General features: G+C 41.2%; 1 protein-coding gene across 1 annotated transcript; it reads right to left on the bottom strand.

Annotated features, from left to right (window-relative positions):
• Nucleotides 1-3,567: 3,567 nt before the first annotated feature.
• LOC134338789 (immunoglobulin superfamily member 1-like) lies at nt 3,568-22,967 on the bottom strand. Its single transcript, XM_063034852.1, has 9 exons — nt 22,743-22,967; nt 19,918-19,947; nt 17,948-18,238; nt 14,404-14,694; nt 11,130-11,420; nt 9,103-9,393; nt 6,283-6,324; nt 5,937-6,039; nt 3,568-4,958 (listed from the first exon to the last, which is right to left on the bottom strand). Exons 1-9 carry the CDS (start codon nt 22,771-22,773, stop codon nt 4,919-4,921), a joined length of 1,410 nt encoding a protein of 469 aa, XP_062890922.1. The 5' UTR covers nt 22,774-22,967; the 3' UTR covers nt 3,568-4,918.
• Between the last annotated feature and the right edge of the window lie 1,307 nt (nt 22,968-24,274).

The raw sequence follows: 24,274 nt of genomic DNA, 5'->3' as shown, positions 1-24,274 counted from the left end.
AAAGGCGGCAAGAAGATATTATTTCAAAGTGGCATCATGGTCATTTCCGAATTTGTTGGCCGCAGGCGATGGTCGCCATATTTCTTTCCAGTCTTTCCTAAGGAGAATGCCATATATTTCAAAGAACTGAAGGTGATAAGATAGAATGTCTTAGAATATATGCACACTACAGGAAAGTAAGTGTTTGCAACTATGAAGCATATTAGTTTAGAGAAAGTTTTAAACTTGTTCATATATATCTCCGAGTGGCAGACGCCTGGGTAGAAATTACAGAGATATTTGATTCATTGTCTACCTCAGGTGAAGTTCCAGAAGACTGGAGGATTGGTAATGTTGTCCCATTTTTCATATAGTGTGGCAAGGAAATACCAAAGAACTGACTTCATTTGTAGCGAAATTACTGGGGTAATTCTGAGGGAGAAGAACTACCATCATTTAGATGTTCAAGACCTGTTCGGGAATAGACAGCATTGTTTTGCGCGTAGGAGCTCAAGTCTGACGTCTCTCTTTAAAACTATCTAATAGGCAACCACGGTAATAGTCGAAATTTGAACAGTGGATGTTGTCTGTATGAACTTCAGTAAAGCCTATAACAAGGTCGCCCATGGTAGGCAGGTCTGGAAAGTTAGATTGCATGTTATTCAGTGTTATTCAGGAGGAGTTAGCGAAGAGCGTTCAGAGCTGGTTCCATAACATATTGAAGACCGATTCTGAGGCTAGAGACTAGTCATGAGTGGAGTGGTTGGGGCATCAGTGTTGTTACATCAGTTATTTATTATTTACGAAAATAATTTGGGTATGAATGCACATGGTATGTTTGATAGTTTGATGATGATACCAGGGATTCTTGTGGATAGTGAAGGCAGAAATCAATGAGTTGTAAATAGATCTTCATCAGTTGGGCAGATGACCAGGGATTGACAGTGGATTTCAACTTTGATACGTCTGACTTAATCGATTTGGATACTGAAAGCCGGCTAAGCCCTATGCAATGAATGGCAAGGCACGGATGAGTGTTGTGGTACAATGGTGCATAAGAACACACCTGCATAGTACGCTGAAAGCGGCCGCAGATGTAGACAGTGTGGTCAAGAAGGCTTTCAGCATGCTGTCGTTCAGGACATCGAATTCGTGGTAGAGGCATTTTGTTGCAATTCTTTAAGTTGTTGGTGAGACCACACTAGAAGTATTGTATACAGGTTTGTCTACTCTGTTATAGGCATGACATTTTGAAGCTGGAGAGAATGCATGTGAGATTTAATAGGATGCTGACAGACGTCGAATATGTTCGTTATAGGGAGAGTTAGGACTCTTTGGATCGTTATTCCGTGAAGCATAGGAAAATGAGGCGTGACCTCATAGAAGGGCTTGGAAAATTATGCGTCGAAAGCGGGCAACGAGAAATATCAGGGAGATTGTTCTGGTTGGCACGGATCAGCCAATCATGCGTTGTATTTCGCTGTGATTCAATGAACCATAAAGGGAAGGGGTTTCCCAGTGGTGTACTGTTCCATATTCTGTGTAAACTTGAGACAGTGGAAGCTAACTTCTTCTGGTAAATTGTGTTCATTGCAAATGTCTGTCAGCTGATCCGATTTGAAAATGTTAGAGATGACTCATGAAAATGAGGAAACAGCAAAGAAAACAACCAGCGTCAGCGAAAATGCACGTCACATGCGTAAGTTAACAGTGAAGTAATTGCAATTAAATCAAAATTGAATGCGAACAGGCGAAACAAAACCAAATGATGGAAATTTATAATGAAAAAGGAAAAATAGGAAATACCCACTGGGACAGGCAACAATCTTGCAAAGGGATGGAGTTAACAGCGCTGACGAATCCAATGACTAATTCAGCAAATTGTTTGCTTATGGAACAAGCAGTTTCAGTTCCCACACTGTGGTCTTGGACGGGAAGAAATAACATTTTTCCAAAAGCAAGCACATTTGTTCATGACTTAATCATTGGGTTGGTCATCTCTGTTTTCTTCACTTACTATAAAATTAAAGATAAGAGCCTGAAGATGAAGTGATATTATTTTCATAGTTGCTAAAGATTACCTACGCACTTGATTTCACCTAAATTTTACGAGCGAAGCCATTTCTGTTTGGAATTTTTATGAATTGCTAAGTTATGGTGTGTCAATTTGTGTCAGCATTGTTTCAAGATTACTAGAACAGAAAATGAAAGATGTTATGTTGAGGCTTTACAAAGCACCGGTAAAGCCTCACTTGGAGTATTGTGAGCCATTCTGAGCCACTTATCCAAGAAAGGATGTGTTGAGATTAGACAGGGTTCAAAGGTAGTTCACGAAAATGACTCGGGGATTGAAAGGGTTGTCATATAAAGAGAGGGTGATGGCTCTTCGTCTATACTCACTTGAAATCAGAAGAATAAGGGGGTGACCTCTTTGAAACCTGTCGAGTCCATGATCAGAGAACACCACCTCGGAATAGAGGGGCTTCTTTTTAGAATGGAGTTGATGAGGAATTCCTAGAGCCAGAACGTGATGGATCTGTGGAATTCATTACCACAGGTGGTTGTGGAGGACAAGTCATTAAGTATATTTAAGGCAGAGGCTGATAGATTCCTGTTATGTCAGGGCATACGGGAAGAAGGGAGGTGATCGGGAAAATGGATTAGCCATGATGAAATGGCGGAGCAGACGCGCTTGGTGAAAATGGCCTAATTCTCCTCCTATATCACATGGTCTTATGGTCTTATGAACTATGGGTTCTGAATTTGATGCTGCAGGAGCTAGCAGGATGTCCATCAACGGCAAATATTCTGAGTATAGATACCGAAAAGCTGTCATCTCAAAAGCTAATTTATCTGCGCCAAATTCACTTACTATCCATACTATTTCAAGTCCCCCGGGACATTCCCAATTGATGTAGGTAGTACTTTCCTTGGGATATATGTTCAGTTATGAGCTCCAATGCTGTAAGGGTAGAGATTATAGATTTCTACTGCGGTTGTGTGAGTTACCTTTGTGTGTTATAGTTGCACAAACCAGAAGCTTTGTTGTTTATTATAAATCATTCCTGTTGCATGTTAATTAGAGGTAGTTCGTTAATATGTAAGAGGAAATAAATTACAGGAGAATAAATGGGAGAATGCAGGTGATGAGCAATGCTCGGAGAGAAAGTGCAGAATTAATGAAGCGAATCGGTTACCATGGCGTAAGAAACGTAAAAGAAATATTATATGATATCAGCAAGTTATTCTTTGTAGTCATTGAACCTTTGTTCGACACACGTTGCAGAGTAAGGGCGCACGTGTTACAAAATAAGGGAGCACAATCGTGCATCTCCAGCTATTATTGGTCAATTCCGAAATCTGGTGTTGGCTGTTCGGAGTTTGCACGTTATCTCAGTGACCCCGTGGACATATTTCCGATGCTTCGGTTTCCTCTCATATCCCCAAAACGCGCAGGTGTGGCGGTTAATTGTTGCTGTAAATAATGTATATTTGTATGGTCAAATCAGTGAGACTGAAAGGGTCGAGTGGGGTCAGTTTTCGAGGATATTGAGAAAGTTGACTCACCAAACAACACTATGACCCTATCGTTATTTTATGGGTAGCAATTTTGTTTTAAAACATTGCGAGAATACAATAAGTGTTGGACAGTTCAGTCCATATTAAAGAACCAGTAACGCATCAATTCAAACAAATATAAACTCACATATCATTGACAGAAGTAATCGAAAACACATGCAAATTAACGTTTCGCAAATCGTACTTCACCGTAATGACGTGCAAGAGGATAGGCATCCGGGAAGACTGATGTGATTGGGATTGGTTCCTGTCTTGGTTAAGTTGGAGTGGTATATGGCACTTTGCATGCTTGCCGACATCCTGTCTCGTGAAACCCAATTGCAGTCAGTGTGTGTTATATTCCTTCTCTGGGATATATGTCAGAAAGCTTGGCAGACGTTTGCCAGACAATGTTTTCTATTGTGGGTCAGTCTAGTAGAAGGAGGCACAGACTCAAAATAGAAGACAATCCTTTTCAAAGTGAAAAGAGGAGGAATTTCTTTACCTAGTGGGTGGTGAATCCGTGGAATCCGTTGCCACAGACGGCTATGGAGGCCACGTTATTTGGTATATTGAAAGAACTAGATAGAAAGGACGTGAAGCTGGTGATTCCAATGGTTGGAATGTCTAAGACTAAAGTGTCCAGCTTCAGAATAGAAAGATGTCCGTTTAAAACAGAGATGAGCAGACATTTCTTAAACCAGAGGATGGTAAATTTATAGAACGCATTGTCACTGAGGGCATTGTGTATACTTAATGCTTCAAAGGTTAGAGGGAGAAGGCAGGTGAAAGGGACTGAAAGGGATAGAATATCAGCCATGATTAAATAGCGGAGTAGACTCCATAGGACGAATGACCTAATTCCGCTTCGCAGTCTGAGAATCACACGAAACACTGCTTACTTCCAGTTTACATGCGAATTTATGAGGCAGATTGATTTTAACTATCCTCATGTCACCCACATGTTCTTATTGTTGACGAGTTGATTGACTTCTCAGAATGATGGCATGATTTGTCTCGAACTATACTGCAGCAACATTGAATGACAGCCTGTAATGTTTTCAGCTTTACAAATGGAAGTATTATGTAATGTGTGCACTATAGCGTGCTATTTGCGCATTACTTAGCAAATACAATATTCAGAAATTCCATGCTCTTTTTTACTGGAATTTCTTACGTGCTTTCTAGATATCAGTTGAGTAGAGAATTGTGCAATGTTATTTCTTAGCAATACAATAACTATTCGTCATATATTACATAATTAAGACCCCGCTGAATCACGATAAAATTAGAAATGCTCTGTAAATATTCGCTTTACATTTAATTCAATAATTTGTTTTCTTTTGTAGCTTGATTTTCAGTCTTTGCTTGTAGTTTCTTTTCATTGATTTTTTTGAATTTCTTTGTTTTCCGGAGAATACCTGCAAAACATAATCTCGAGGTAGTATATGGTGACAGATACGTACTTTGGAAATAAATTTACTTTGAATTTTGAATTGATCGAACCCTTTTATCACTATTTGCAATGGTGCTCGAAACTATTAGCCTTGATTTAAATTTCAACATGTAGAACACCAATAAACTAGAAAGGTCTGATGACCTACGATCTTTGTGCCTAAAATGTTATTTATGCCTATTTATTTTCATCCCATCTATTTGCATACAGTCCATTTTCCATCCATGGCCCGTTTATTGACATGCCTGTATATACGTCAGTAAATCGTCGTTCTCGTATTTTCTGACACCACGTTAGTGCATTCAAAACACCTAAAACTGTCTGTAAATCATTTAGAATTCGCTTGGACAGGTTTATGGATAGGGAATATTTGGCTGGATATGACCATCTGTTTCCGCGTGAACGAGCTGGGCCGAAGGGACTGCTTCCGCACTGTATTTTATATATTTATTTCGAGACACAGTAAGTTAACAGGTCCTTCCGTCACCACGAGCCGGTACTGGCAATTTTATCGATGTGACCAACTAATCTGTTGACATGCACGGCTTTTTGAATGTGGGAGCAAATTGAAGCAGCCGGAGGAAACCCAGGGGTCACCGGGATAACGTACAAATTCCTTCCAGACAGTAGCGGGAATTGAACTAGGGTTGGTAGCGTTTTAATAACGTCGTGCGAACCGCCACACTACAAATGCCGCCCCCTCAATGACTCCAACTTGTTCATGTATGAAGAATGTTCAGAAATCTACGGCTAACCCAATATTATCTATGCATATGAATATTTTTGGCAATAAGGAAAGGGCGAAATATTGAGGAATCCTAGCTGTCAATGCTGTTAACCTCCTCGTTAATGTTTACAAGAGATAATGTTGTACTTCTGGTGAGATTTTCGGAGTAGAAGCAGATATCAATAACATATTAATACCACAGCTCTTGTAGCTTACCTTCTTTTAGACAGGCGGATAGCCAGGATTGCAGACATCAGGATAAGGACGATAAACACAGTAACGCCCAACGCTACTACTAAAAGTCCACCATACTCTGAGGCTGAAAATAATTTATGGTTATTTGAAGCTTTCTCTTTAAAGTTGCATTCAACACCTCTTTGCGCTAAGATGGTGATTTATCAAATTGGACTATAGGTTTGTGGAAAATTGCTTAAGCTAGAAATTATATTCAGTTTGGACGGTGACTGTAGTTATATATATATATCTATATATATAAAGGTGCCGACTTATCAACGCACTGCGCGGGACCGTAACATACGTGAAAAATCTACTTTGTACTTACAGACATCTTCTTCACATTTTTCTGAAGTCTTTTTAGCAATTTCTGCAACGTAAACAAAAGAGAATTTTAAATGACTGTGTTCAAGACACAAGCAGAAGTGGGGCAAGCGGGAGTGTGATCCCTCCTCAGGACCTCTGATTGGGAGAGGAAAAAAAACTGACATCAGATTACATTTCCGATATGCTATGCCCAAGATTTTAATCCTATGGGAACACGAATCTTGAATTAAGGCCGAGAGCACGGCAGCCACTGTCAAGAATATTACAACTGTAGAAGCTAATGTGGCTAACAACTGAAAGGAAGAAAACGTATCCTCCAGTTTAACGCTGTGGAGAATTCTTAATTATACATTCATTTATGCCCGACCGATATTTGTGCCACCATCAATGACACCAAAATCGACGTTGATGTGGAGAGTGAAGAACATCGCCTAGTATTAGAGCTGAATCTCAATGAACTAGAGGAGTGGAAAAAGGAATGGCAAACAGAAATTAACTCAGACAAGTGCGAGGCGCTGCAATTGGTCAGTCAAACCATAAAGCGCTGGAAAGCTGCAGAATGCTGAAGAACAGAGAGGCCTCGGAGTACAGGTCGGTTCCTAAAGGCGGAGAGAGGATAGAGTGGAGAAAAGGCGATATTTTCTGCTAGCGTTAATGCGTAAGGGCGATAATTGGGAAGTGATTTAAAATGTAGAAGCAGTTAGTGAAACAACGCTTGGAGTATTACGAGCAGCTCTGACCGCCAGCTTCCAGAACGATGCTGTTACGCTGGGAAAGGAACTGTAAATATATTTAGGAATTTTACCTGGAATGTAGAACTTGGGTTTTAAGGAGAGGACCGATGGATTAGTAAGTTTATTCTCCTTCAGCGCAATAAGGTGGTGGTGGTTGTAGTGGTGGTGGTTGTAGTGGTGGTAGTGGGGGGGGGGCGGGGCTGGGGGGAACCATAAAGGAGCTGATAAAATCATTCGAGGTGTAGATAAGGTGTATGTGTGGCCATAAGCTTTATTCCAGTGTAGGTATCTTTAAAGCCAGACAGCATAGGTTTATGGTGAAAGTGGAAAGATTTAATCAGGACTCAAGAGGCAGCTTGATCATACAAAGTTCAGAACCGAAATCAGTCTTATTATAACAGGTATATATCATGGAATTTTGCTGTTTTGCAGCACCGGTAGAATGCAATATATAACATCATTATATTCATTTATTATCATTACCATAAACATTACATAAAATAAATAATACAAACGGAAGGCAAAACACTGAGGTTAGTGAGCATGTGGAAGCATCTGCTAATTAAGCTATTAAGGCAGGAAAAGCCAATAATGTTAAAAAGATATGTAGATAACGCTTAGATAGAACAAACCCAGATTGGACATAAGGCAAATGCAGAACCATAAAACTAGTATAGATAAACATCTTACATCAAAGTTGCTGCTGCGTTCACCAGCAACTTTGATGTATGTTGCTTGAATTTCCAGCATCTGCAGAATTCCTGTTGTTTAGATAAACATCTTGGTCGGCATGGATGAATGGATCGAAGTTTCAGTTTTTTTCTGTACCTTCTAACTGTAAGGCTCTATCACACTAAACTAGTATCTTTAGATTTTCAGTTCAATTAACTGGCAGGTCTGTTTGATGGAGCTGTTTGATACGACAGATTACCTCGTGCCTTCTAACAGAGAAAGTCTCATTTCAGAACGGTTACACTGGGTACGCATGGTTGCATTTTCCCCGACGTCAGAGGACAGCAAAAATTTGCGGTCTGAATATTCTTAACTGTTGCAATGCTCATGAAATTCCTATCCCCGAGCCCATGCCCTGGATATGATCACCATATTCAATCGTTATAATAGGCTAGGTATTGAAAAATATAAAGGATATTAGAAAAGAATAAAGAGACGTCGTTTCTGTCCGAGACCCTTCATCAGGACTACTTTACGATACCACTGACGCTGATGAATGTCATGGATCAAGAAACTTCCTCGCCACCCTGTCTACCTAAAATTCTGATTTCAGGAAAAGTAGTTTTTTTCATGGTCCCTTCTGGCAATCCCCCACCATGTCATTCACCTCAGGAATTGGGCCTCAATGACCTCATTTAAATGTCAATCATTCCCAGGTTCCACTAACTGCACACACCTGCTTCCCATCAGAAACTGCAGGATAAAAACCCTGTGACCACAACGAGGAGTTGCCAGTTCGTTGGTCGACTCTTGTATGAATAGCCTCGTTCCATGGTTCTTAGGACTATCAGTTCTAAGTCTAGCATCTTTCCTGAATTCTCTGCTAAAACCAAGTCTTCGGCTAACGACTCTCTCTGGACACTAATTTCACGCTCGCTACGACCATAACGCTTCCTGACTCGGCCTCCGCGCCTGTGTTCAGCACTTGGGTTCGTACCACTGCCACGTCCTTGCAACAGTTTTCCTCGATGTCTATATATGAGACGCTTTAGAATACCACCGCTGCGCTGTGAATCAGAGAGAGTTCTATGGGCGTCGCTGAGCTCATGGAAATGAGTCAAAGATGATACGCCAGGTTAGACGGTCGCCCTCAGTGAAAACAAAACAGCTAAACGCAGTCTACCTAGTGAGCGATGTATTCATAAACACGAGGCTGCTAATGGTATCTTGTTTCTTTCAGAGTAAACACAAGTAATATTAACTCAATCAAGCAGCAACACGTGTACATTGCACAATATGCGACAAAGACCTTCAGGTAAAGACTTGCCGTTTATGGAACGGCCGCATAGAAACACATGCCTATACAATCCACCAGTATTGCATTGTAAAGCGCCTTTGGTTAAGATCAAACTCACCAATCACAGACAATTCCATGACGTTACTCGGAGCCGAGAATGAAAAAGTACCGTTCACTTCCACGAGGCAATGACATACGTACTTTCCGGCATCAGAACGCCTTATGCTATACATTGAAATGGTTGTCTTGTTCCTTGCTGCCGCCGACTGGTAAGGCGAATATTCATCATCACTATATTCATAGAAGAAGCATTGATGTTTCGTGTTGGCTATGCAGGTTAAGAAGAGATTGCTGCCTTCGGCTACCTCGGCTGAAGTTGGGCGCAAAAAGCTTGAGGGTGCTTGGATGTCTGTGGATAAAGCAACGTCTGAGAATCAGGCAAACAAGACTGAACAAATTCAATTACCATATTCCAACATATGATAGACGTCAGACGACCTGCATAGATTAACCTTCTATCGTTCTACACAACATTGTGGACCGATGGGCCTGTTCCTGTACTGCACTATGTTTAATGCACCATCGAGTAATACGTGAGTCTGAGAGATGTAGTGACACGACACCGAAACAGTTAACAGAGCATTAAACTGTATCTTACGCGCCAGCCTCCACTCATCGATTGGTACTAATTCTACCTGCACTGTATACCATTTTATTGGAGGTTATAGACTCAACTATGCACACAGAACAATTTGCTATGGTCATTTGGAGGACACCACTGCATTCACAGAAAGAGCAAACAACTCCACGTGGTATATCCCATTATTCATCTGGATAACAGAGTTCCTTTCTAAAGTGGATATATTCTACTTCAGTAAGAATACGTAACTGAGAGCATTGCATTGCTCGGTTCCTGTTTGCATCCACAAGTGTATCTCGCGGAGTGTGGGCACGTGGCCAAATGGTTAAGGCATTGGACTGGCCTGAAGGTCGACAATTCGAGCCCCAGCCGAGGGAACGTGTTGTGTCCTTGAGCAGGGCATTTAACCACACATTGCTCTGCGACGACACTGGTGCCAAGCTGTATGGGTCCTAATGCCCTTCCCTTGGACAACATTGGTATCATGGAGAGGGGAGACTTGCAGCATGGGCAACTGCTGGTCTTCCATATAGCCTTGCCCAGGCCTGCGCCCTGGAGAGTGAAGACTTTCCAGGCGCAGATCCATGGTCTCGCAAGACTGACGGATGCCTTTACTAATGGATATAGATTATATGGGGCTCTGCAAATTATTGGTAGGGGTTGAGTAGTTCCAGCCGTCCATTCTAGTACGTACCATGAGAAGGAGAGACATAGACAGGTAAAGAGGGAGTGAGGGGGGGGGGAGAGAGAGAGAGAGAGAGAGAGAGAGAGAGAGAGAGAGAGAGAGAGAGAGAAAGAAAGAAGATAACACGACACGACATATAACTTCTTCCTTCAATTATTTGGACTTTATAGCTAATAGAAAATTACTGACTGAGATGTTGCTAGCATCCGTTATAAGATACCCATGTGCCTTAATGTTATTAGTCAGTAGCTTATGCTGCACGAGATTTGATAGCACAAGTGACGTTAGACCGATTTGGAGAATGTACTAGTGAAGAACGATGTTTCAAAAGAACAGACAGATTTAACAATGAAGTTAAGTTAAAAGCATGGACACTCATTTGGAAAGAAATATTAATATCAACAACTCTGACAAATTGTAACCTGCATCGACGTGATATTCATTCAAGTCAATCATGCTTTCCTCAATAACCTCTAAAATGATTCGGAATTCACCAAGACTTTGGCACAAAATCAACGGGAATACTCAGTCCCATATTCCAAGAAAGGGGAAACTCGTTTGAATTGGTATTGTTAAGTGGAGATAAGATAAAGATGGGAAAATAATCATCAGTTTTCCACGCAGAGAGGTTTAGTTTCACTGAGCCCAGCAGTGTGCTTTAGGCAGCCCTGCTTGCGTTTCAGTGAATGGGGTGCAACATGCCATAACACACAACCGGGGATTTTTGCATCAATGTCCATAGTACAACATGGTTCTAATGAAAACTTTGCTCGCAATGAACTTAGTAGCACATACAGTGCAAAGGGTTTAACCTGCTTACCAAGTACTGTTAATTGAATCTCATCACTCGGACCCGATTTGCCTTTCTTGGGTAACAGCGTTTCGTACATGCACCGGTAATTTCTTGGGGTTTTCGAATTCAAATTGGCTAGTGTGAAAAATACTGCCGGCTCCGAAAGGGTGACAATACCGGAATTTTTTTTAGAACCTGTTAAAAGATAAACTATTTTCTCTCCGGCACTAGGAATTTCACACTTGACGGTAATGATGCCTCCTTGAAGTCCTATGCCTGACATCGGTTCAAACGTGATGTTGGGCTTTGGAACACTTTCTGAAAATATAAAGAATTGCAATGAAGTCAGTTCAATGTCCAACTCATCTCGGACGTACGTTCGTTTCCCTCTCCCATCTGGCATAAAACTGAAAAAGCCCTAAAGCATGACCCTCCGGGCTCAAGAACAGCTGCTATTCCACTATTAATAGAGAAAAACATGACTCGGAAAGTACGAAACAACGGACTCCTGACCTTGCAAGTCTACCTCATTGTATCTTGTATATTATTGTCTACCCGCATTGCACCTTCTTTGCAACACTTTGTTGTGAACTCTGTTATTGTTTAACTCGACCAGCTGAAACACGGTCAAAATAAACTTATCTGTATCGGCGGTAAGCAAAAGTTTCTTTCTCTGCACATGGGCCAACAGTAAACCATTTTACCGATTTATTTCGTAATTTATTTTAAATTTTATTTTCGGTAAGTGTTCATCAAGTTCATCCCAAAATGTAATCGTAAACTATTAATTTAATTGTTTTGCCTTCAATTATTTCAGGAATAGCATCCAACTTATTAACTACAAAATATGGTTTCTACAAAGTTTGCAAGGTACACAAAATTATGAGGGGTACAGATAGGGTAAATATAAACAGACTTGTTTCCACGGTTGCTGGATGAGACAAGATCTAGAGGTCATGGGTTAAGCGTGAAAGGTTAGGAGAACATGTCGCAGAATTTCTTCACATAGAAGGTGGTGACAGTGTAGCACGAGCTGCCAGCGAAAGTGACGGAAGCGGGTTCGAGTTCGATATTCAAGAGACGTTGGTAAAAGTACATGGCTAAGAGGAATGTGGAAGACTATGATCGAAGTGCAGGTCAATGTGACTATGCAGAATAATAGTTCTGCACCGATCAAAGATACAGAGGGACAGAGGTACTGTTACTGTTGCTCTAAACGTCAGCGACGTAACACGCAGAAAGTATGGATCAGATGGGCCGAAGTACCTGTTTCTGTGCTGTATTGCACCATGACTTAATAACATTGCAGAATCGCTGTGGAGGCGAATGTTTATTTGACGCTCTTCAGGTGCTTTCAGTCCTTCCACAGTGGGAATGTGAAGCGTGTCTCCTTTCACCTTTTTGATCATCTATAAAATCAAATGCTCTGGCAAATTTGTTTTCCTACACTGTTAACATGGCAGCCGGGGACTGAAAGTACTTATATGATCAGAAAAAAATTGTTCAGTATTTTGCAGTAGCAAAGAGTTATTTTTTTTTCCAGATTTCAAAAACATTCATGAACAGAATTCCAGTATTCTAGAAATTGATGGCAATACATAAAAATGTGAGGTGCAGCACTTCGTAAAGTCACATCAATCTGGAACTTATACTATGTGATATCAAACGCCAGGGGCTGCAATTGAACAGAGGAATCCGGGAACTCAAGTGCATAGTTTGTTGGAAGAGACATCACAGGGAATTGAGTACAGGAGAACTATGTACAGGGAAAACGAGGTTAAAATGGAAAAAGAGCAGAGAAGTTTATGGAGCCGTTTCGAAGACTTAAGAGGGATAGTGTGCTTCTGCTGTATTAAATTGAGCCAAAGTGATGCGTCGATCCCTGCTCTCCACAAAGCATTCCATGTAACAACCTGGGCCAAGTTGGCCTCAGCGTACATCGTCCTAATGGGCCGTTCCTGGTAAAAGTATCTTCAGCTTCTTCAACATGCTGTAACTCTGGTATACAGAGATATTATCAAGCACAGTTAGCAGTTTTGCGCACCTTATGTAAGAAAGGATGAGTTGGCATTGGAAAGCTTCCAGAAGAAGCTCACGCGAATGATCCAGCTAATGCAAGGGTTAATGCATGAACTCGTTTTAGGGACTGCACCCGCTGGAGTTTAGAAGAATGAGAGCGGATCATATGAAACCTATCGAATATTGAAAGGAGTACACAGATGTGCAAAGCGGTTATTTCCAATAGTGGAAGAGTCTAGAACCAGAAGGCACATGCTCAGAAAAGTGGGGCATCTCTCTAGAACAGAGATGAAGAGGAATTTATTTAGCCAGAGGGTAGTAAACCTGTGGAATTCATTGCTACAGACTGCCGTGGAGGCCGACTCACTGGGTATACTTAGAGCGTAGATTGACATATTCTTAATTAGTAAGGGCATTGAAGGTTATGGAAGAAGACAAGGAAATGGAGTTGAAATGTATAATGGATCAGCCAGAATGGAATGACGGAGTAGACTCAATGGCCTTAATCGCCTCTACCTCTTGGGTGTTTTGGGCAGATCGAGCTAAATAAATTAAATATATTAGATAAATGCGAAATATAATTGATATTTGCACCTAATTCAATTTGACTATAAAATATCAAAAATATTTACTTTAGCTGATATTAAAATAATTGAATTTTATTCTACTTTATTTGGCGTGAGGCCAAAATCGGACAGGATTTAATCTCCAGAGTTGAAGAATAAAGGGTCTCGGCCCGAAACGTCGACTGTACCTCTTCCTAGAGATGATGCCCGGCCTGCTGCGTTCACCAGTAACGTTTATGTGTGTTGCTTGAAATTCCAGCATCAGCAGATTTCCTCGTGTTTAAGATGTATTTATTTGTCGAGAAACGTGACATAGGCCTATTTGTGATCCTAACTAGGGACTCCTTCCATGCCTCTGACAGCACATTCCGGAGATATACCCATTTCCGTCTTAAATAAAAGAGCCTGCTCGTGAGGTTTGAACTTTCCCCTCTCACTTTGAATGCAAACTCTCAAATATCAGGATAAAGGCAAGCGATACACTTGAAAGCTGCCTGCATGTCTAAATGCCGATGATTACACGGTTACTGTAATGATTTCCTGACTTTATTGACAGCACAGATGCTTGAGGATGTAGATTTGAAAAAGAACTGACATCATGCAACGAGATCTGGGCAACGTCGTACAAGACTGTTTTAGGAAGAGTTTGGCATAGGTACTGCCATCCCATGGCAGCACCTGTCCATGTCAACTGCACACGGAAACATTAAACTCACCTCTCACAGTCAATTCCATGAAGTGGCTTGGTGCTGAGAATACAAAAATACCGTTCACTTCCACCAGGCAATGACATGCATATTTTCCTGCGTCACCGAGAGTCACGTTCAGCATTGAAATACTGGTATTGTTCCTTCGCTGTCCCAGCTGGATTGGCGAATACCGATTTCCTCTGTATGCGTAGAATACGCAGTTATTTCCCATGTTCGCGGTGCAGGTCATATCGACATTGCTGCCTTCAGTAACCACGGCTGATGGTGGGCGAAGTATGCTCAATGGTGCTTGGGTGTCTGTAGAAAACAAATGTCACAAGGTTGAGAACAGTTAATCACGAAGATTAAGATTGAACCGAACTATAATAAGTGTACATTTATATCAATTACTTTTGCTTTAATTGAACCTTGTACTATATCGATGCATTGGAAGTCCGTATCTAAGGAAGGTATTCTAATCCTAGAGAGGTTTCAAAGGCGGTTTCTAAGAATGATCCCAGGTCAGAAAAGTGTCATGAGTGAACAGCAGTTGACATGTTTGTGATCGAATCCGACGGAGTTAGGAAGGATGAGGGGGCATCTCTTCGAAACGTACTGTACAATGCAAGAGTGAACGTAGGGAGGATATTTCTTTTCGTACGACCTTCTAGGATCCTAGGAACAGCCTCACAATAAAGAAGCGTTTCTATAAAACGGAAATGGAGAGGATTTTTTTTTTCAGAGTGATGATGGTAATCCTGTGATAATTATTGTATCGTTGTCACAAGCGGCTGCAGAGTACAAGTCATTGGCTCTATTTAAGGAAGAGATTGGTCGGTTGTGGATTGGAGTTACGGGTTAAGAGTTTCAGATCGAAGGGGAGAGAATGGGATTAAAAAATATCAACGACCATCTGATCTGACCTCCCGATTTTCTTGCTTTCCACTAGCCATAATTTTATCAATAGCCGGGAAATTTCAACACACAAACACACACCGATGACGAGCGAGGCTCGTCAATTTACCACTGGCAAAGAATCTAAGAAGCTCCGTCTATGGGAGGCAATCGAAACAACTGGAGGAAAAAGATATTACGAGAAAATGCAAGCACATTGATAATCGCATTCCGGTCCTGTTTAGCTGAACTCAAATTCATTTTGGGGCAATTGTACTTCCAGAAGGCCAGGCAAAATAGATTAATGTAACTGAAGGGTGGTACTACCTATATCATTCCCCTGCAGTCATTATCTATCGCTCCGTCCTATCAGCAACTTAAGAACAGTTCGTGAACTACAACTACTCTAATTTGATTTACCAGTATGCATGAGATTGGTTCGACCCATATTACCGTTGATTATATTGCACATTGCGATGAACGATATGGACAGGGAAAGCATCTTATATTTAATAAGATATTTAATATTATTATTTGGTGTCGCTACACTTGATCAGTCCTTATTTCTCGGGAAGTTTTCTTCTTACGAAGTAACGCTTATTCTTTAATTTGGAAAATCCAGAACATAAACATTGGAAATTCTTTTCTGTAATAGAGTGACAAATTCTGTACACAGCAATCTAAGTACAACCTCATCAACAGCTTATACAACAACAACAACATAATATCCAACTCCTATAGTCAATGTCCTTATTTGAAGGCTAGAGTACTAAAGATATTTTCACCCTCTGTTTATCTGTAGCAAATGCAGAAGAAGATGCTGATGGTGATGTTTTCGATGCGTTTAAGTAGACAATGAACATGAAAACACCTTATGGTATTCAGTTCCGTCTAATTTGGCAATATGGTTGCCGCCGATGCTCTTGACCAAACGGCCTATGCATGTCCTCTACTGTTCTATTTTCTGTGTTCATTATGAAGAGGTGGTCCTGTGCACAGAATCTTTGATAATAAGTGAGACCTGCCTTTCTAGAAACACGAACATCTATCTCGTGTTCTGTATCCACAAGAAAACTGCACCTCAGGGATGCAGCTGGCAAAGTGCTTAAAATTATTTTCTTAAAGTTTATTCAGTAAAAGCTACTGTACGGTAACAGGCCTTTCTGTCTCAACGAGCTCGCTCCGTAAAATTACATTCACGTGACCAATTAACCTAATAACGCTTACGTCTTTGGACTATGATGGGAAATCAGAGCACCCGGAGGAAACGCACGCTGACACGGGACAACATGCAAACTGTTTACAGACAGCGGTAGGAATTGAACCCGGGTCGCCTGCACCGTAATGCGTTACACTAACTACTATACTACAATGTCGCCCCAAGAGCTAAATCTATCCTATAGCCAAGCCTATCCATAATGCTGCCTCTGATTGGTATTGTTTGTCACGATTTCTCTTTGTGATTCTAATTATTAAAATGCTTTGAGACGTCTTTGTCTTCAATTTCAATGCACTCAATGAATTATTCTATTTCAATGTACACATTTTAAGAATCTTTGTGCGAGGAACATATTGAATGAGTTGAGATCACTTAGACCTGTAACGACCCCGAATTGGTAGTAATAAACCGACCCAGCCCAATCATTCCAAATAATCTAGAAGATCCAAATAATGGCCAGAAGATCCACTTTGCTGAATTGGAAAGAGATTAACCCTCCTACTGTATTTCACTGGTTTTTACAAACTATGTAGTGTTTGAATTTGGAAAAAATTAGAAGTGTGGTTTATGACTCTTCCAAATAATCTAAATTTCCATCGCTCAGGTTAATTTATACAAATAACGTTAGATTTGTTAGGTGCGTAACATTTTTTTTTTCACTGTGCGGTTCTGGGTTTACCTCTGACAAACCCGATTGGAAGCTGTACGAAATTGCTCTGTTCTCATTTTCTGCAGTCGAACGGCCGCATACCCCTGTGATTTTTTTTTATATAGACGAACCATTGAAGGCATACTAACCCAGATATATTATAGTTTAGTACAGCTTGGTACAGAATGAAAAATATTCATCCATCCAAATGCATGAATATTTCTTTTTCTTAAAGCTGCAATTCCATGCGGCCCTGGGCTCTGAGTGTCTGTCACGGAATCCAGCCTGATCCACCTGTACACTGTCCACACTTCTCGCTGTCTCGGTAAAGCATACAAAATGAGCAAATATGTCTCCCAACCGCGGATTTCTGCTCCTCCTCTCTCTGCTAACGGACAGAAGATCCCTGCCAATATTCCTCAGCCCAAAAGCTCTCGCACCTTAAAGATTATCTCGTGACCTCAAAATCTGCTCTTACTCCATATTATTTACCGGTACGGTACTTCCTCTATAATAAAATAAAACAGTAACATCGCTTTCGTCATCCTGTTACTGATTACGCCCGGTACTACCCACTTCTTCTGTGTGAAATTACCTCTACGTATCGTATGCACAAGTAATATCTTCTCCATATGTCAGTATATGCGCTAGTAAAGGATGAATATAAATACAATACCAACAATTTATTTGGAGGGGTCCATTTGCTACAACGGTATAAATACACAGTGTACTTCTGGCATGTTTACAATGAAGATCACTATTAGGGTAAACGCAATAACACAGACAACGTTCAATTTTCTTTTACTTACCGCGCATTGTTAATCGTATTGCATTACTAGGCCGTGATTTCCTTCGTCTGGGTCGGAAAATTTCGGACATGCACCGGTACGTTCCACCGCTTTTCGAAGTTAGATTTCTAAGTGTGAAAAATGCTACTGGCTCCGAAATGGAACGAAACTGGAAAATCATCTCAGAGCCCCTGAATAAATAGACTGTTTTATCCCTGTCGATGAGAGTATTACACTTGAAGATGATGACACCACCTTGCAGTCCCGTTGCACTTGTGGGCTCGGTAGTGATGCTGGGCGTCGGAACTTTTTCTAAAAGTACAAGGAATTGGTACGTCAGTTAAATTTGATTTTTATTGGCTGAAGCTGACATAATGTCTATGAGGTTTCGAGAAAGGGTAAATTGAAGCAAGCTTTTTCCAGTAAGGTCGAATGAAACTGGACCTACAGGTATAAATGGGAAAGATGAAATATTTAAGGGAAACACGAGGGCGACTTCGTCACTCAGAGAGTGGTGATAGTCTGGAGAGAGCTGCCAGAGGAATTTGCATAATTCCGCCTGCAAGTCGATGGGACAAGGCAGAATAATAGTTCGACACGAACCAGATGAGTCGACGGGCCTATTTCTGAGCTTTATTGTTCTGTCACTCTATGACTTCAATTCCCAATACGTGTTGTATTCGTGAACTTCAATCTTGGAAAAGTTATGTTAATATGTAATTATTTTTCCTTATTTTTATCCACGCAAAGTTTTGTCAGACGAACAAGATACGTGAACAATATATTTATATTTGTTTATTTATTTAAGGATACAGCGCGGTAGCAGGCCCTTCAGCCCAACGAACCCTCACCTCCCAATTTCACAATTATTCTATTAACCCACGGAATGAAATGCGGAATGAAACCTATGCCGTCACGTGGAGAACGTAAAAACTCCTTACAGACGATGGTGAAATTTAACCCGGCTCACCGAATTTTATAAAAAGTCTGAATATACAGTGGGTGATGTGATAGTGACCGTCCAGCTCAAAGAATATTCAGTTTTTTTTTCATAAGCCAGCTGAATATCGAGGCGCTGATGAAGCCTTCCCTGTATACATTTGAATAGTTTGCATGTATTCTGGAATATTACTGCCTAGGGAGGCAAAGTGTCTCAAAACACAGAGTTCCATGTAATCTGTTTAACAGTATATAAAATGTAATCTTTTGTCAGTTTTTATTCTAAATGCGTCGAGCACGTCTCAACACATTTATTGTAGTTGTATCTCAACAACGTTTCTCTTCCTATGTTATCAAACAGTTTTTACTTTTCCAACTCTAGATGCATTACAGAATGGAATAGATGTATTCTTCACCTATTTTTTGATTCAGTGGACTTCCTCAACTTTATTCTTTCTGCAGCCGCTATATGTCCCAATGAAAAGTGCAATTCGTTTTAGGAGCCAGACTTCAGATTTTGTTTGGGATATGTGACACCTAAGTCATGGGCCGGCATCGTAATTTTGACACGGAATCCAAGGCTATTCAGGTAGATGGAACTTAATAAACTGAGTGTTATGTTAAGCGCCTTAGATTTAAATGTAATGTGCCAAAAATAAATTCCTTGTTTCAAGTATCTGTTGTTTATTTTATCCTGTAACGGTATCATATAAACCATATATAATCACAAGAGGCATTTCGACATTGTCTAATACTAGCAATAGTGAATGTTGAGTTGATTTCGAAGTTGGTGTGAATGTAGTAGGAATATGATAGAAGACTTAAGATACGCAAATGGACATTTAGAGAATGTCATGGACTTTTGTGTGTGACACAATGTAAGTAATAGATTGTCACCGTGAACAACAGTGTATCTCTCTATTTATGCTCCTATTCTCCCAGTTCTTCAGATCTACAAACTGAAAGTTTACAACAACGAATGTATACTTTCAATAGAAATTGTTTGTAACGATTGTACCAATCATTATATTGTATTCATTGCAAGAACTTACCCAGAGCTCTTCCGTTTTCTGCAAGTAGATCTGTAGGAAATTGACGAAAGAATACACAATAAGTAACAGACTCCAGTTCACTGTGTTGATATCAGTAACACTGAAAAATACATTTGAACGGTGTTCTTCAATACAGAGTCCTGACAAAGGCGTTTGAATTGCTATCCGCAATAATTAAGACGGAAGCAAGGTGGAGATACGTCTATACAAAATGAGGTCCAAGGCGCTCCTTCCCTCCGTTACCCTGCAGGTCACACTTGTGCAATGTGTAGCACCATCTTAGCCCCCAGATCACGGTCACCAAAGCACGGTACAGGAGGTCGAAACCTGAACGAGTAGCTAGTGCATATCACAAGTCTTGCTTATGGAACCACTGACACCAGCTAGACAACCTCTAAATGATGACTGGAGTCACCGTCTTGTAAAGACATTGCCTAGCAGGCAATGACAGACCACTATTGTGGAAAAAAATCGGCAAGAACAACATGGTCTAAGACCACAACAGCCTGCGTCATATGACATGACACGTAATCATGATGATCATGTTAATGATAAGAAAGGCGCATTCAACTGCAGGTACTGGAGTAGATGAAACAATTGTACCAACAATTTCCACTGGTTATTTCACTCCACAAAAGACTTTCTTACTACCTTCTGTTACATGTTTTCACCCCGGAGAATGAATTAATAAATTCAAATATCAGTGCAGAAATCTGGATGGCTTTAGTTCTTTTGCCGATATTTAAAAATACTAAAACAACTGTTATCTTGTTATATGCCATCCAGCAGCTGAGGACAACGATCAAAGAAGATCTCGCCTAAATGTCTGGCGATCATTTCCGTCATCTCTCGTCGGCATATGCGATAGATCTTATCAGTTTTTGGTCAATCTATATGCCTGTCAGGGTATTTACTGTGTTAAACACAAAACTTTCTTAAGATGCTGGAAATCCAGTGCAATAAACACAAAATGCTGGAGAAACTTAGTCGATAAACTAGCATCTATTCTGCTTCGCAAACCCATCCCCACTACCGGGCCACCAAAATAACTCTCCAAAGTCCACTGTCCTCGGCCGAAGGATGATCGGCTATGTGCCTGCTGTTTTTACCACACGACTTCACACTTCTTCGAGATGGAGATCTGTCCTCTCCCAGAATTCCTATTGTCGTTTGCAAAGTACAGGGCTTTTTACGGGAAAGAGTTGAAAACATCTATGGAGAGGAACAAAGAATCCATTAAATTAGTCGAGACCGCTGAGCAGGACCCGAAATGTCGACCTCTTTATTCAGCTCCATAGTTGCCGCTGACCAGCCGAGTGTCTCCAGTATCTTTAGTGTATTATTCTAGATTTCTAGTACCTTAATCTCTATTATTTTGGACGTCTGATGAATCCTCTTGTTGACAAGTCTGCCTCCTTCACTGATATTTGCATCTACATTAACGTCACCTTGGATAACACGAAGCGGAAGTCCACTTTTATAAAGTTATTCAAATCTTTCGACTGACTGCACACAAGGCCCCTCTGAAGCCGAAGAGGACTACCAATTTCCCGGATAAAAGGTAAGTTCTTAACGGGCTTTTCAAGTGCCACAGAAGCAGGAATCAGCCGTAGTCGGGGAGAAGCCTTGAGCAAAGGGCGCAATCAGCATTAGGTTCATTGTCCATTCAGAAATCTGATGGCGGTAGGGAATAAACTGTTCCTAAAATTAAGTGCGTGTCTTCAGGCTCCTGTAGCTCCTCATAGATGGTAGCAATGAGAAGAGGACATACCCGAAGTGATGGCGGAGAGTCCTTAATTAAGCAGGCCGATTTTTGAGGCATTGATTTTGAAGAGGACCCTGATGCTAGGAAGGCTAGGGAAGAATGAAGATGGATGAGTTTGTTAACTTCGCGTATCGACCGACAAGCAATTCAAGCTAGAGGGGATAAAATACCGTAACAAAGGCAAGTGGAGTTCTGGAAAACAAACAAAGGCAGAGGCCAAATAAAAGCAGCAGCTGTTTTAGGGGAATTGAGGGCAATAGATAAATGGCATAGAACCAGAGTGGGCAATGTTGAAAAAGTGGGAACCTTGACGAGTCAGATAGTTAGGGCTTGTATTTCCTTTTCATCTTCTATTCTTGTTTTGATACTGTACTGCAGGAAAGATAAGACACAGATCATCGTTTACAGGGTAGCGTAAACAACAGGATTTCTGCAGATGCTGGAAATTCAAGCAACACACATCAAAGTTGCTGGTGACGCAGCAGTTCCTAGGGATGCTGCCTGGCCTGCTGCGTTAACCAGCAACTTTGATGTGTGTTGCTTCACAGGGTAGCGTGTGAGTTTTCTAGCATGAAGAGAGAAGGAGGGAGAGAGAGATAGGGAAAGAAAGAGAGAGAGAAAGAGAGAGAGAGAGAGAAAGAAGGAGAGAGAGAGAGAAAGAGAGAGAGCTCTTGTGCATGTCTCACGTCTCCCTACTTAGATGCAAAAGAGCAGGAGAGCGCGGAGAGAGAGAGTGAGAGAGTGTGTTAGTGAACCGATGGGGGTGTGTGTGTGGGGGGGGGGGGGGTGCGGGGAGAGCAGGATAACAGCCACAATTAAGTTTTCGCACACAAAAATGGTACCAGAGGCGAAAACCAGAATTATCTGTAGTAGCTGAACTCTCGCACTTTGTTGCCCAGCCTGTTAGATCGGCGGCTGCATGTTACCTAACGTTAATTAAAGAACAACTCCGAGCACAATATTCTACATGTACGGCATCTAATAATGAAACCCGTTGCGCAATGCTACTATAAGAGCATATGATTGCGGTTGGGACGGTTAAGTGTAAAGCGATACTTACCTAACATCAATAAGATGAACAGCGACAGCATTTTGTCTGAAACACGAAGTCCAGAGCAAACACGTAGACCGTCGTAAATTCAGTTTCGGCGACAAAGTGGTTATAATATAATATATCTTCTGTTTGAAACGGAAGTCACTGTTTAACAACGCTATCTAAACTTTGCAGCATGTTCCACATATATCTCCCTTCGCAGACAATGAGCGACACAAAAAGAGGAAGGAAATTGCCTCATATCCGCCAGAATACAATTTGCAAATGTAGACCCCGGCCACCCTCAAGGTCGCTCGGCTCGCTGTCGTCTAGGGAAACAGCCCTCGGCCCCGCCAAACTGGGTAATAGTTTGGGTGGATGCTGTGTGATGTACACCACCCCGCCCAAGTAACAGACAATACACCAGATACGATTAAATGATTTACAGTTTATACATATTACTGGAACTATATAATTAATAGAGAATAACATATGAAAGGAAAATAAAAGGCGCCACACTTATCAAAGTTCAATCTCCTCGTGCACAAACAGTTGGAGCTCAAGACCCTTCTTCTTCACCCTGCGACCCTTCGGACCGCCTCGACCGGCCGCCAGGGACCAACAACGGTGGTCGACCAGACGATCCACACGAGTCCGTCTCCGTCTCCTCTCCTCGCCGAGCGCCCTCCTCGGGGTCCGACCCCGTTAGCGGACTCACAGCACCTGGTCCATCCTCTGTCTTTCTCTCCCGCCTCCTGCCTCAAAACCCCGCGCATACAAATCTTCCAGATTCACCAAAGTCATAACTATCCCAATTGGTTCGTTACATCTTCTTATCACCCCCTAACCCACAACAAGCTGCTAGCGCAAATATTTCTCAGCGTTTAACATAACAAAGAAGCATTCCCGATTATAACATAACAAAGAAGCCATTTTAATTAGCCTCCGCAGTAACATAAAAGACGAAACCCCCTTGCACAAATAAAATCCAAGCAAAGCATTGGGCTTAGATGTTCAAAGTAGCATATAAAATGTTGGAGGCACTCAGCAGGTCAGTCAGAATCCATTCAAATGAACAAATAGTCGACATTTCTGGCCGGGATTCTTTTTCAGGAGTAGAAAGGACAGGGGGATGCCAAAATGAAAAAAAAAAATACTTGTCAGTGTGTGGGAGTTTCAGTCCCGGAGATGTGGACTGAGGTGAAATGGTGGAAATGATCTCGAATGAGGCTCTAAGTATCAATTGTCTTCCCTCGTTTCTATTCATTATGCAGGAGCATTAGTGATGATCTTTCAAGAATTATTAGATTCGAGTATGGTTCCAAAGGACAGGAAAATTGCAAATATCTCTACTATGTAAGATAGGAGGGACGCAGAAGTAAGGAAATTATCGGCCAGTTAACCTGATATCAGTGGTTGGGAAGATGTTAAAGTCGATTGTTAAGGATGATGTCTCAGGGTACCTGGAGGCAGGCACATGATAAAATAGGCCAAAGACTGCTTAGTTTCCTTGAAGGAACAACTTGCCTGAAAAAACATACGTTTGAAATAACAATCAA

Source organism: Mobula hypostoma, chromosome 28, assembly GCF_963921235.1.
Source record: "Mobula hypostoma chromosome 28, sMobHyp1.1, whole genome shotgun sequence".
Classification (NCBI taxonomy): domain Eukaryota; kingdom Metazoa; phylum Chordata; class Chondrichthyes; order Myliobatiformes; family Myliobatidae; genus Mobula; species Mobula hypostoma.
This window is presented reverse-complemented; position numbering and strand designations above follow the sequence as displayed.